At 48.9% G+C, this 13874-nt stretch overlaps 1 protein-coding gene across 1 annotated transcript in view; it reads left to right on the top strand.

Annotated features, from left to right (window-relative positions):
• The window catches only part of ETNK1 (ethanolamine kinase 1), a 409480-nt gene that overhangs the window by 66031 nt on the left and 329575 nt on the right, over positions 1–13874 (top strand). Inside the window, 6 exon segments of the mRNA XM_029600112.1 lie at positions 4385–4417; positions 4419–4448; positions 4450–4494; positions 4496–4513; positions 4515–4577; positions 4579–4640. Coding sequence (XP_029455972.1) covers positions 4385–4417; positions 4419–4448; positions 4450–4494; positions 4496–4513; positions 4515–4577; positions 4579–4640 — 251 coding nt within the window.

Genomic DNA, 13874 nt, shown 5'->3' with positions numbered 1-13874 from the left:
TCTGTACCTGTAGTTCTATCACAGCAGGGTAGTTCATCCAAAGTTTCTACTGAATGTAGTCTTAGGTTTCTATCTCAATCAATCTATAGTACTATCTACATTCTTCCTAAGACCCCATGGGGGCAGTGGGGGAGAGAGGCCTCCGCTCTCTGGACTGCAAATGGGCCTTGGCATATTACAAAAGACATACTCTGCCTTATCGTCAAACCAACCATCTCTTTATCTCGTGCTACTCTAACCATCTCGGATAGTGGTCGCCAAATGAACTTTATCCAACTGGTTAGGGATTGTATCCATCACTGCCCTGACTTGGTAGGACTGCAAGTTACTCAGTCAAAGCTCATCAGGTACAAGACATGGCTTTTGTTGTTTATCTTCGAGACATACCCATTAAAGCTATCTTCACAGCTGAAATCTGATCTTCAGTCCGCATATTTACATTCCATTACTGTATCGCAAAGGCTGAGAGTAGATTTGTACAAACAGTTTTTTTCTAAATCTGTTTATTTCTATAGTCCACTCTCCATAGTGAGATCTGGTTGCTTACTAACGGGCCGATACAGTAAAAGTCGCGGGCGAACGCAGGTCACTCTCCTGTGCATGCAATTCACTAAATTAATTTATTTAAATTAGGGCCCGCGGCAAAAAGAGGCGCTAGGGACCCTAGTGCGTCCCTAGCGCCTCTTTTTGAACAGGAGCGGCAGCTGTCAGCGGGTTTGACAGCCAACGCTCAATTTTGCCGGCGTTGGTTCTTGATCCCGCTCACAGCCACAGGTTCGGAAACCGGACGCCGGCAAAATTGAGCATCCGGTTTTCAAGCCGCGGGCCCATTTCAAATTTCTTTTTTTTTAAATCTTTAACTTTTTTAACTATGGGAGCCTCCGACTTAATATCACCATGATATTAAGTCAGAGGGTGCACAGAACAGCAGTTTTTACTGCTGTTCTGTGCACTGCGCCGGCAGAAATTAACGCCTACCTTTGGGTAGGCGCTAATTTCTTAAAGTAAAATGTGCGGCTTGGCTGCACATTTTACTTACTGTATCGCGCAGGAATACCTAATAGGGCCATCAACATGCATTTGCATGTTGCGGGCGCTATTAAGTTTTGGGGGGGGGGGTTGGACACGCGTTTTTCGATGCGATATTACCCCTTACTGAATAAGGGGTAAAGCTAGCGCGTCAAACGTGCTAGTTTTTAACGTGCTAGCTGTTAACGTGGGTTAACAGTGCGCACCTTCGGAGCGCACTGTACTGTATAGACCTGTCTGTAAATGCTTCACTGCAAGTCTTAGCTTGGGACTCCCCATATGTAATGGCTAATTCAGCCTGCTTATTAATGGAAAAGGCAAGTTTGCTTATTGTAAATTTGTGCTTTCTGTGATTAGGATGAATTAGCCATGAAATACCTGCTCACCTTCCTGGAGAGTAGACTACATAGCTACATTCAGCTCTGTTATTGACTGAGGAAGTTCACGAGGCAACACTGGCAAATTCTTAGTAAAGCTCAAAACTCTACAGCTTGGAGAGACAAGGTGACATCATTCACATGTAATGGCTAATACAGCCTACTATCTACGGAAAACACTTTATGGCAAGCAAACTTGTTTTGCTGCCTTTTCTTTGGCTGGCCTTGGCTGCATCTGGAAAAATGCTTACTTTCCGGTTAACAAATAACTTCCCTGTGTTTTTAAAGAATTACCGTAATATCCAGTCTCTCACTCAAAGCACACAGTTTACAATTATAATTGTGGGGTTGGACTCTGAACGTTACATAACACCCCAAAAAATCCATTAAATTCAAACTGAGGAAATTTGAGACAGTTTAAGCTGCTCCTTAGATTTGAATTTTCTGATGGAATTTTTTTTTAATTTTTATTTGAATTTAAACATATCCAGATAAACAAACATATTTGAAAGAAAACTGGGTGATCTACAACAGTGGTTACAAGATGATGAAAAAAACAAATTGTAAAACCCACAAAAAGACTTCAGATATAGGAGAAGGGGTGACAGCAATAGGTCTTAAGGTAAAAACCTAGTTAAGCAATAGGAAAAACATAATACAGTCACATCCTGAGCATGCACTGCCTTCTCATGTGTGAGCCTGATACATTAAGGTGGTTGGTAAGTAGCAGCATATCTAGTATCAATGAAATCCCTCAGCTGGGATAACCCCACCCCCCCATATTTTAGAGAATTCAAAACTATACATTTTGCAATGAAGCTAGCCCCCAAAACATTAAACTCTGATTTCATTGCCAGAAATTTTCTCCTTCGCTCGTTGCCCTAGCTAAATCTGGAAAAAATCAAAATTTATTTTGCCTTTAAAACAAGACCTCTCAAAGAAAAATAATCAAAGTATATGGTTCCTATCTTGCAAGAACACAAACGAGACCAACAGTGTAGCCCTAGAAAAGGCATGTGTCCCAGAATTTTCCAAGAGCTCAGTTAAATTCAAAGTGATGTCCTGTTCACTTCTATCCAAATTCTTCTTAGCAGAAGGCGCATAGAACATTTTTTGAATAGGCAACGTGGATTCACTTCCTTCATATAAGCTTTAAACATCTCAGTGGGTGAAAGCAATGGTATTTGAATAAAATTTAGAACTTGCAAATTCAAAATCTTAGAAACGTTTTTCCATCCTTTCAAGCTTGCGTGAAATAGATGATAAATTGATAATTTGTTTTGCTTGCAAATCTTTAACCTGAGAAACCGAAGCTTTCAAATGAGAGAAGTTTCACAGGATGAAACACGTAAATCTTGGTTTTGAACTATAGAACGGATATCGAGGATAACAGTTACCAAAGAGGACACAGACTGTTCTTTGATTGCCATTGCAGACCAAAGGCTATCTAACATCACAGAGGCAGGTTTGGATAACAGTTTTAACTTTATAGCGAGGAAATGACTTTTGAACCTCCTGCAAGACGACAGCCGTGACCTCTGATAAGGAACTCTCACCCAACGCTAAGACCTCTGCCGCCACACCTCCAGCATGTCCCTCTAGCCCCAGAGGAAGCTGAAATTCTTCTGTCTTTCGCTGAATTCCAGTCATAGCTGAAAGTAGGTGGGAGCACAGATAACACGATGGCAGTGCCAGAGTTCTAAACATTTCCCGGCGTCTCAACCATTGTTCAGGTGGCATCACACGAGAGCCGCCAGCGTTGACAGATCTATGGGGTTTGAGTCGATATCTCGGCCTATTGGCCTGACCGGCAGTTCCAAGACCAGCCAAGTCGACCTCCAATGTCAGCAAAGGTAGGATGGAAAAGAACTCCAGCTTGGTGATCTGCCAGAACATACCTACAAGAGAAGATATTTTTCTTACTACACCTTTTCTTTTGCCTATGGCCACCAAGGGAAGGTAGCTTTACAAATGAAATGAGGAAAAGGGTTTGCAAGGGAAGTGCAGGAGCTCAAACACCCGCTGCTGCTTAGGGTGCCATCGGACAAGCCCCCCTATCCTAGTGGAAATGTTTAATATCGCTAAAAGACTTTTAAAACATTTTCTTGTAGACAGCTTCTGAATTTAAGAAATTTGTCAAAAATGTTCTTTTAGTTAGGTTCTCTAAATTTTCTGGCTTTTTGTTACCTAGGAAAACAAATGCACTAAGATGCTATCATACATTTATTTCAGAATTTTGTTGTATTCAGATTTGTTTATTTCTATTCTACCGCTTTTTTTTCTGTTCTCAACCCACTCCTCTGGGCACTCCTGGCCAGTTAGCTTTTCAGGATATAGACAATAAATATGCATGAGACAGATTTGAAAGCACTATATAGATTTGTATGCAAATCTCTTATGCATATGCATTGTGGATATCCTGAAAACCTGACTTGATTAGGTGTGCCCTGAGGACTGGACTAAGCCACTGCTCTAACGTCCATAAATGAACAGTTAAAATGGAAAAACGAGATTTAAGGAAATCTAGAGAACATCTAGAAACAGAAAAAAAATGTAGAATTGAAATGAATCTGCATGCAACAAAAATCTGACATATGCATATACCAAAGGTGTTATAACATATGTGTGTGTTGTTTTTTTTTTCTTTCCCTTGGGTACATTTTTCATGTTTCTGGCCATACTCCTCACAGTCCAGGAGTAGTTGCAGCTCTCATAATTATATAACAGCAATGTTAGATCCTAAGCAGGTAAAAGTGGACTACCCTAGTTATATAATGTTTGGGTTCAGAGGTCCGTCCATGGTTATCTTCATTTTCTTTGTATAGTTTACTTGATGAATGCCAGTCACAAATTGATATTACTTACTGCTACCAGACTAGTATTTGACATCTAGTGGAGTAAAAGCAGCTTGCTGGATTTTCCCCTTTGAAATTATTCCACAGAATATATTTGTTTACAGAAGCTTTATTACCTTGCAGGTATTTACAGATGGAATCACAAATAAACTCATTTGGGTGTTATGTGGGAGACACAATGGAAGATGGTTGTCTTGGTCAGGATTTATGGGAATAAGACTGAATTGCTAGTGAGATCGTGAGGAGGAGTTAAAAGAGCTTTCGGGTGCTGCAGGCCCATGGCTGCGCACCACAACTTTACTGCACTTTCAACAATGGGACTTTGTTATGAATTCATGCAAGGAGCAGCTCTGGATCCAGAACATGTCTGCAACCCAAGGCCATTTTCAGGTACTTTTAATGCAAAATGAAGTATTTCTTGCAATTTTAATATATTTTTATTGGAAACTATAAATTATATAAAAAAAAAAAATTGGAGCAAATGGGAAGAAATCTAGAAATTGGGGGGGGGGATAGAGGGGAATCTCAGAAGAGAGAATGAACAGGGAATCTCAGGTAGGAGGATTGAGATGAGGGATAAAGGAGATCTTGGAAAAGGGAACTAGGGTCCACTCATCACTTTGACATCAATTTTTTCACTTGCATGTCACATTCACTTCAATCCTCTCTTTCCTAGCGTGTAGCAGATGGACTCAGGACCAATGGGTATAGTGTACTTCTGTTAGAAGTTGGAGACGGATCAGATTTCAATCTGACGTCAGTCCCCCAGTACATATACCCCTGCAGGAAGTGCAGCTCTTCAGTATTTTCCGTCTCCATAGCAGTTAGGGACTATCTGCACGTTCTCGCAGCGTTAGAACCAAATTCAAGAAGAAAATCCAATTTAAAGAAGAACCTACCTGAAGACGAGCCCCGCTTTCCTGCGGTGATACCCTCGGGTCCCTCCCCCAGTTGAGATTCCCGAGGTGATTTCCGTGGTCCCTCGGAGGTAAGCCTCGGTCCGGCGGCCGCCGACAATCGCAAGCGAGGACCTAGCCCCCCGATCCTCGGGAGCGGGCTTGGAAAAGGCAGCGGGTGCACCCTCGAGCGCGGCGGTGAAGGTATTTGCCCTCTCCCCCCACAGCCGGAGACCGCCCGGGACGCAACCGGGAAGTGCTGAACCAAGGGTAAGGTAGGAAATCTTTCTGCTAAATCCGGTCTCCAAGGATTGAGGAGGAGCACAGGTCCACCGGCCAGGACCAGTGCCACCAGGTTGATCCGCCCTAGCAGGGCCAGTCCCCGGCTATGTTCCGACGGTCTACCCACGTGGAGACCCTCCGAGGGGGTCCACCATAATGCCCGCGTGCTCGTAGTCGCCATCTTGGCCCTATTCGCCTCGCCGTTTCGAGAGCGCACAACTCTAGCTAGGCGCAACAAACCACTTACACGCACATAAAACCTTGCGCGCACAGAGCCGGGCGCATATCTACGACTGAACGCACAGCTGCGCAACACAACTACACGCTCATCTTAAGCGCGCCGGAGCGCATAAGAGTTTACGCGCCGACCAGCCATGGCACCTCCAGAAACAGGGATAAAGGCTCAAGGCCTCTGCCCAGCATGCCACATCAGAACCGCTCAAAGCGAGGAGGCCGACACCCTGTGCACGCAGTGCGAAGAGGCCCTGTGAGACCCAGTCCAGGGCCAGTCCCATCCAGGGCCGAGTTCTAGCTCCTCAGGGGGTACCCCAGACCTAGCCAGGGGGACCTCCCCACAGACTGGGACCCCCAAGGAACCAGCGCCCCTCAACTTTGACCCAGCGTCTATCTCATGGGTGGAGTTCAAGGGGATTCATACCTTTGTTCAAATGCAAACTGAACCACAGGCTCCACAGGAGGACCCTCGTGCCCAGGCCCTTCAAGACCTAGGCACAGGCTTCCACTACCCAGAAGCCCCACCTATGGGGACTCTGACATCTCTGAGGAGGAAACCGAACCCTTAGAAGAGGGGGAGCTCCCCCCGGGGACAGAGCCTCACCGAACCATGAGACGCTTCTTCACAAAGGACGAGCTACCGGACCTGGTCAACCAATGCCTGACGGAGGTCGCTATCCCGGGCCCAGGTACTTCAGGGGAGCCTAAACCGAACCCCCTGCTGGAGGGTCTTCGACAGACTTCTCACCATTTCCCTCTGTTACAAGCAGCACAGTAGCTGATCGACCTGGAATGGAATGCTCTAGAGTCCACCTTCAAGGGGTGAAGTTTTGGCAGCCCTGTAGCCCCTGGACCCGGCAACCAAAGATCTCCTTGCATGCCATGGTCTGCGCGGTCTCCAAGCGCACTACCATCCCAGTGGAAGGAGGAGCTGTGCTCAAGGATGCACATGACCGGCGGCTGGAGTCCATCCTCAAAACAGTCATTTGACGTAGCTGCTATGTCTCTACAAATTGCGGCCTGCTGTACCGTGGTGACACGTGCCTGCTGATCACAAACCAGGAACAACACCCTGGGAGAAGACATGGAACCAGCAGTCTCATTCCTTGCGGACGCTGCCTCCGACCTAGTGCGCACCACGGCCAGAGGAGTGAGTGTCCTCTGCGGTGGCGGCCAGGAGGCAACTCTGGCTCCGAAGCTGGTCGGCCGCCGCATCTTCCAAAACGCGCCTAAAGAGGATGCCCTTCAAAGGATCCCTCCTGTTCGGCAGCGAACTAGAGAAACTGGCCGACAAATGGGGCGAGTCCCCATTGCCGCGCCTACCGGAGGATAAGACAGAGAAACCAGTGACCCTGCCCCAGGTCCTCCAGGGGTAGAAGTTCACAGCGCTTCAATCCTTACAGGAGCAACTATCAAGCCCCCCGCCCTACGGATAGGAACTAGTCCTTTCGGACCAAGCACAACAAGAGGGGAACCAGTTTGGGTACAGGCCCCAGCCGCACCCCACAATGAGATTCAGCCGACCCATCCAAGGGAAGAAGCCATAGGGGGCAGACTAGCCCTATTCTACCGCAGATGGGTCGAGATAACTTCGGACAAGTGGGTCCTAGCCTTCATTCGGGAGGGGTACCACCTGGATTTTCTACGAATCCCTCCGGACAGGTTCATGGAGTCCCCCCTGCCACGACCTCTCCAAGAGGGCGGCAGTGGAACCTACATTGTCCAGGCTACTGGCCCTCGAGGCCATAACCCCAGTGCCTCCGCAAGAAATGAATACTGGGCATTATTCCATTAATTTTATCATTCCAAAGAAAGAGGGAACATTCAGGCCCATCCTGGACCTCAAGTCGGTCAACCGCCACCTCAGGATTCCCCGCTTCTGCATGGAAACCCTACGATCCGTAATAAGGGTGATACAACCGGGAGAGTTTCTCACATCCCTGGATCTTTCGGAGGCCTACCTACACATCCCAATTCATCAGGATCACCAGCGTTACCTACGCTTCAAAGTCCTGAACCGTCACTACCAGTTCGGGGCACTACCCTTCGGGTTAGCCACAGCACCCCGGACGTTCACCAAGGTAATAGTAGTGGTGGTGGCAACACTGAGGAAGGAAGGAATCCTCGTTCACCCGTACCTGGACGATTGGCTGATCAGGGCAAAGTCACCGGAGGAAAGCCGCCAAGCAACCAGCAGAGTCATAACTCTACTGGAGTCAACACAAACAAAAGCTCCCTTCAGCCCTCACAGTCGTTGGAATACCTAGGAGTCCAATTCAACACCGAAGAGGACAAGGTCAGCCTGACCCCCACAAGGAGATCAAAATTGTGGAACCGGCTGCAAACCTTGCTTGAACGATCCTCGTCCCACAGCATGGGATTAACTGCAAGTCCTCTGACTGATGGCATCCACCCTGGAAGTTGTGCCATGGGCATGAGCCCACATGAGGCCTCTACAGCGCTCAGTCTCGGTGGAGCCCATGGTCCCAGAACTACACCGTACGTCTATCACTCCCGGGCAGAGTTTGGACCCAATTACGGCGGTGGCTGCAGACCAGCCACATGAGCCGGGGATCAAGGCTATCCTCCCCAACCTGGACCCTACTCACCACAGATGCCAGTCGACGAGGACGGGGAACACACTGCAAGGAGTTAACCGCCCAAGGGCAGTGGAACGCAGAAGAGGCGGGATGGAACATCAACCGCCTAGAAGCGCGGGCAGTCAGACTAGCCTGTCTGCGGTTCGCTCACAGACTCCGAAACAAAGCGGTCAGAGTAATGTCGGACAACGTCACGACAGTGGCCTACATCAACTGGCAGGGGGGAACCAGGAGCCAACAGGTGTCTGTAGAAATAAGACCCCCTGATGGCGTGGGCGGAAGCAAACCTCCAGGAGATCTCCGCCGTCCACATCGCCTGGAAAGACAACATCACGGCAGACTTCCTCAGCAGGGAAATTCTACACCCAGAAGAATGGAGGCTGTCGTCCGCAGCCTTCCAATTGATAGTGAATCGGTGGGGGACACCAGACATGGACCTTCTGGCAAGCAGATCCAACGCCCAAGTATCCAGATACTTCAGCCGCAGGCGGGAACCGCAGTCCCAAGAGATCTATGCCCTGGTACAGACCTGGCCACTGGGGACTCTATTTTACACCTTCCCACCGTGGCCCCTATTGGGCACAATCATTCACAAGATACAACTACACAAGGGACTAGTTCTTCTGGTGGCTCCGGATTGGCCAAGAAGACCCTGGTACGCAGACATGAGAAGACTGCTGGCAGGGAACCCTCTACCCCTGCCCCCACACAGGGACCTGCAACAACAAGGTCCGATCCTCCACGAGGACCTAGCTCAATTCTCTCTTGAGGGCCCGCCTCATTGAGAGGGCCCGCCTGAGAGAGAGCGGATTCTCGGGGGCGGTAATCGACACCCTCCTCCGAGCACGCAAGTTCTCCACATTGTTAACGTACATAAGGATCTGGAGAGTATTTGAAGCCTGGTGCGAAGACCACAACATCAAGCCACGCTCATTTAAAGTTCCCGTGATCCTGGAATTCTTACAGAATGGACTACAGAAGGGTCTGTCCCTCAACTCCATCAAGGTACAAGTGGCCGCATTGTCATGCTACGGCTCCAAGAGCGAGGGCGACAGCATAGCTTCTCACCCGGACGTGTCACGCTTCCGGAAAGGAGTCAAACACATTCGCCCACCACTAAAGTGGCCGGTACATCTGTGGAATCTCAATCTCGTTTTGGACTTCCTAGCGGGAACCGCCTTCAGACCCCTCAGAGGCCTGTCCCTCCGCCTGTTAAACCTAAAGACGGTATTCTTGCTGGCAGTGTGTTCAGCCCGCCGCATCTTGGAACTACAAGCACTGTCCTGACGGGAGCCATTCCTCAGGCTCACCCCGGAGTCCATCCAACTACGCATGGTTCCCTCCTTCCTCCCCAAAGTGGTCTCACACTTCCACCTCAACCAGACCATCTCGCTACCAGCGACGGATGGCTTGAAGAATTCGGAAGAAGCCCGTAGTCTACGTCACCTCAACATCGGCAGACTCCTATCCAGGTACCTGGAAATGTCTGAACCCGTACGAAGAACGGACCACCTTTTCGTCCTTCACAGCGGGAAGAGACAAGGGGAAGCGGCCTCGCGGGCAACCATCGCCCGCTGAATCAAGGAAGTCATCAAGGCGGCCTACGTAGAAGCTGGCAAGCCACCACCTCTACAGGTCAAGGCCCATTCTACCAGAGCCCAGGCAGTATCCTGGGCAGACACTAGAATGTTGTCATCTGCCGAGATCTGCAGGGCGGCTACATGGTCCTCCATCCATACTTTCTCCAGATTCTACCGTCTGGACGTTCAGGCTCGGGAGGGCACGGCATTTGCAAGGGCAATACTAAATGGACCACGGGCAGCCTCCCACCCGGTTCGGGAGTAGCTTTTATACATCCCATTGGTCCTGAGTCCATCTGCTACACGCTAGGAAATGGAGAAATTACTTACCTGATAATTTCGTTTTCCTTAGTGTAGACAGATGGACTCAGCATCCTACCCTTGGCTGCTGTTATGCATGGTCTTTCAAATAATTCAAGGGTAAGCCATGTTTTCATTTACCTAGGGCATCCACCCTGCCGGGTGTCGACGCTTTCCGGTTGAGTACACTGGCGGTCTCCAGCTATAGTCAATCAACCAGTTCAAGTTAATCAAGTTTGAACGTTTAACCAAGTTATGAAGTTATTCAAGTTAACCAATCAGTCACACATATATCCACAATGCTTTTCGAGGAGAATACTGAAGAGCTGCACTTCCTGCAGGGGTATATGTACTGGGGGCTGACGTCAGATTGAAATCTGATCCGTCTCCAATTGCTAACAGGAGTACACTATACCCATTGGCCCTGAGTCCATCTGTCTACACTAAGGAAAACAAAATTATCAGGTAAGTAATTTCTCCATTACCCCACACCCTTTCCAGTCCTCACTTACTGTCTCTCCAAACACCCCCCCTCCATTCCCTCACTCCCTCTTGCTTTCCTGTCTGATTCCCTTAAACTCTTCAATGATTATTTCTCTAGCCCCCATCCACATACCTTACTCTCTTCCTCTAATCGTTTCTCTGGACCAGCTCCATTTTATTCAGTGATACTCCTCTCTCTCCCCTGCAGATTGGGAGACAGGAGAAGCAGGGGCAGCGTAACACCACCTTTGTTTCCTGCTAGACCAGTTCTTACACTTGGGATTTCCTCACTGCTCAACTGCTGGAGTCAGAAGTCATATCTCCTCCATAGCTTCATTTCCTGCCAAAAAGAAGTGGCACCAAGTTCTCCCCAGTAGTCTGTTTTCTGCAGCAGTGGGAAGTGTGGGTGGATTCTCTTAAACTCCCAGAGTGCGGTCTTGGCCTTGAGTCCCTTTGATCCTGGGGTAAATGTCCTTTGGGGCTGCTTTCCCCAGTACAGCAGCCCCCCAGGAAGCTTCCTGATAGTGTGCTCTAGGACTTGATCCTAGTACCCCTAGGGCACTTGGAGATCTCTACTAGCAGATGTTCCCTATTCTGAAGGGTAGTAACCAAGAGATTTGGCCCTTACATTGTTAGTTTTTTTATGTTTTATGCATTTTAGTGTGTTTTGTGAGCGGTTTCGGGCCTTGGTGTAGGTGGCAAATAAATAAATAAAGGTAGGACTCCTTTGGGCTCTCCTCTCCTTTCCCTCTCTTTCTTCTTTTCAGTTTCTTCAGGGGTTCTATGCCTAGGAGGAATAACGCTTAAAAAAAGAGGGAGAGAATACAGGCAGGCAAGTTTTATAAGTTTTTATTTATGTTCCTGAAATGTGAATGTTGATAAGAGAGACATACATTTTTAAATAAAATTAGCAGCAGCCAGTGCAGAAGGCCTCCTGGAGATGGTGAGTACAAGTGGAGGGGAGCAGGGTTTGCCTGTTTTGTTTGTTTTTCAGTGCATGCTCATGTTAGGAAGCAGCACCGTGGTGCACTTTGGGTTTTCGTGGCCTTCCTAGTCTTTAAAAAATAAAATAAAATAGATATGCTCTGAGGTAACAGGTGCATGGCATGCAGAGCAAAGAATCTTCAGCCTCTCAGGCTCTTCTTGCCTGTCATGTGATGGGGGATCAGGCCCAGCCTCTACAGACAGGCTCTGTGAAAGCCCACCATCAACGTGGAGGGGAGGATTTTCTGCCCTTCCCTCCCCCGTGTCAGTCAGGACCTGTTTACTGAGACTAGAACTGCTAGAAGACCCACTTAGGGGTTTTGTTCCAGAATTTGTGGTGCTGATGCTCCAGGCCTTCTGCACTATGTACTCTTTTTATGACTCCAGACCAGGGCTTGTCAGAGAGAGGACCTAGTCCTCAAATGTCCAAATGGACATTTGGACATTTGATGGACTCAGGACCCCAATGGGTAGAGTGTACTCCTGATAGCAGATGGGAGACGGCGTCAGATTTCAAAGCTGACGTCAGCCTACATATACCCGTGCAGGAAGCTCAGCTCTTCAGTATTTCTCAGTCTCCTAAGCAGATAGGGACACTACACACACAGAATAGTGTTAGCAATTTTAAACCAAAGAAGAAAGAAAACTTACCTCTCTCCATGCCGCGACCGAAGACCTGCGCGACCGGCGCCGGAGCCCCACCGGGGGAAGGTCAGGTCAGTGCTCGGCCTCCCCACCCGGGGGACCCCAACGCCAGCCGCGCATGCCGAGGCCCAATCCGACGAACGTAACGCAAGGAAAAGAAAAAACAGGGAAACGCGCCAATGCCCGCCCAAAAAAAGAAGCCAGCCAACCAGATACAGCCCGGCTGGGCTTTAAATCCAGGCTGCAGGCGCCATTTCGTCCTCTCTCCACGCCGCGACCGAAGACCTGCGCGACCGGCGCCGGAGCCCCACCGGGGGAAGGTCAGGTCAGTGCTCGGCCTCCCCACCCGGGGGACCCCAACGCCAGCCGCGCGCGCCGAGGCCCAATCCGACGAACGTAACGCAAGGAAAAGAAAAAACAGGGAAACGCGCCAAGGCCCGCCCAAAAAAAGAAGCCAGCCAACCAGATACAGCCCGGCTGGGCTTTAAATCCAGGCTGCAGGCGCCATTTCGTCCTCTCTCCACGCCGCGACCGAAGACCTGCGCGACCGGCGCCGGAGCCCCACCGGGGGAAGGTCAGGTCAGTGCTCGGCCTCCCCACCCGGGGGACCCCCAACGCCAGCCGCGCGCGCCGAGGCCCAATCCGACGAACGTAACGCAAGGAAAAGAAAAAACAGGGAAACGTGCCAAGGCCCGCCCAAAAAAAGAAGCCAGCCAACCAGATACAGCCCGGCTGGGCTTTAAACCCACGCCCAGCTAGGCGTCGCGCACCGAAGGTGCATGACAAAGGGACCTGCCCCTTTGTGTGCCCCTTAGTGTGAACCGGAGCATAACCAGAAACCACCCACGCTAAACGTCTCTGCCACTCAACCCTCTACAACCGAAGCACTCATCGTCAGCTCCACCCAAGCATTCGTCCAGTGATTCCATTTTCCAGGTATCATACACACATCTGCTTCTTCAACATTCATCCAGCCTCTCCAGCATTCTTCCAGCCTCTCCAGCAATCATCCAGTCTCTCCAATATTTATTGCCGTATCTCCAATATTGCAACATTTTCCCAACCAATTGAGCCACAATAATGCACCTCTGCACCATACCCAAAATTTGGTACAAACTCAGAAAGCACACACAACCTGCAATTCATCACATTGCACGACAACAAAGGCTTACACCAATAATGATATCGCCAATTACGCAGTTCCTAGGACTCTCTCTGTTTACCTTAACCCTATTCAATGCTCAGTCTCTTTCCAAAAAAATGGACATCCTCAGTGACTATCTCATAATAGTCAACCCAGATATCTGTGCAATCACAGAGACATGGCTAAAACACACAGAAACTGTACTTACAAATCAGCTTCCCATGCAATCTTACGACTTATTCTCTGTCCCCAGACCCAAAAAAAGAGGTGGGGGACTCCTCCTTGCAGCAAAAAAAGGACTAAGTATAAACTTACAACTTACTAAAACCTCCACCAAACTAGAATTCTCCCTCTTTAAATCTGATCAAATCCAACTAGCCTTAGTCTACGCCCCACCGGGAACCTTAGAATTGGATCCCTCTCCGCTGATCGAACTTATAGCCAAACACATAAACGCTGACAAAC

This window comes from Rhinatrema bivittatum, chromosome 4 (genome assembly GCF_901001135.1).
Source record: "Rhinatrema bivittatum chromosome 4, aRhiBiv1.1, whole genome shotgun sequence".
NCBI classification, from domain to species: domain Eukaryota; kingdom Metazoa; phylum Chordata; class Amphibia; order Gymnophiona; family Rhinatrematidae; genus Rhinatrema; species Rhinatrema bivittatum.
This window is presented reverse-complemented; position numbering and strand designations above follow the sequence as displayed.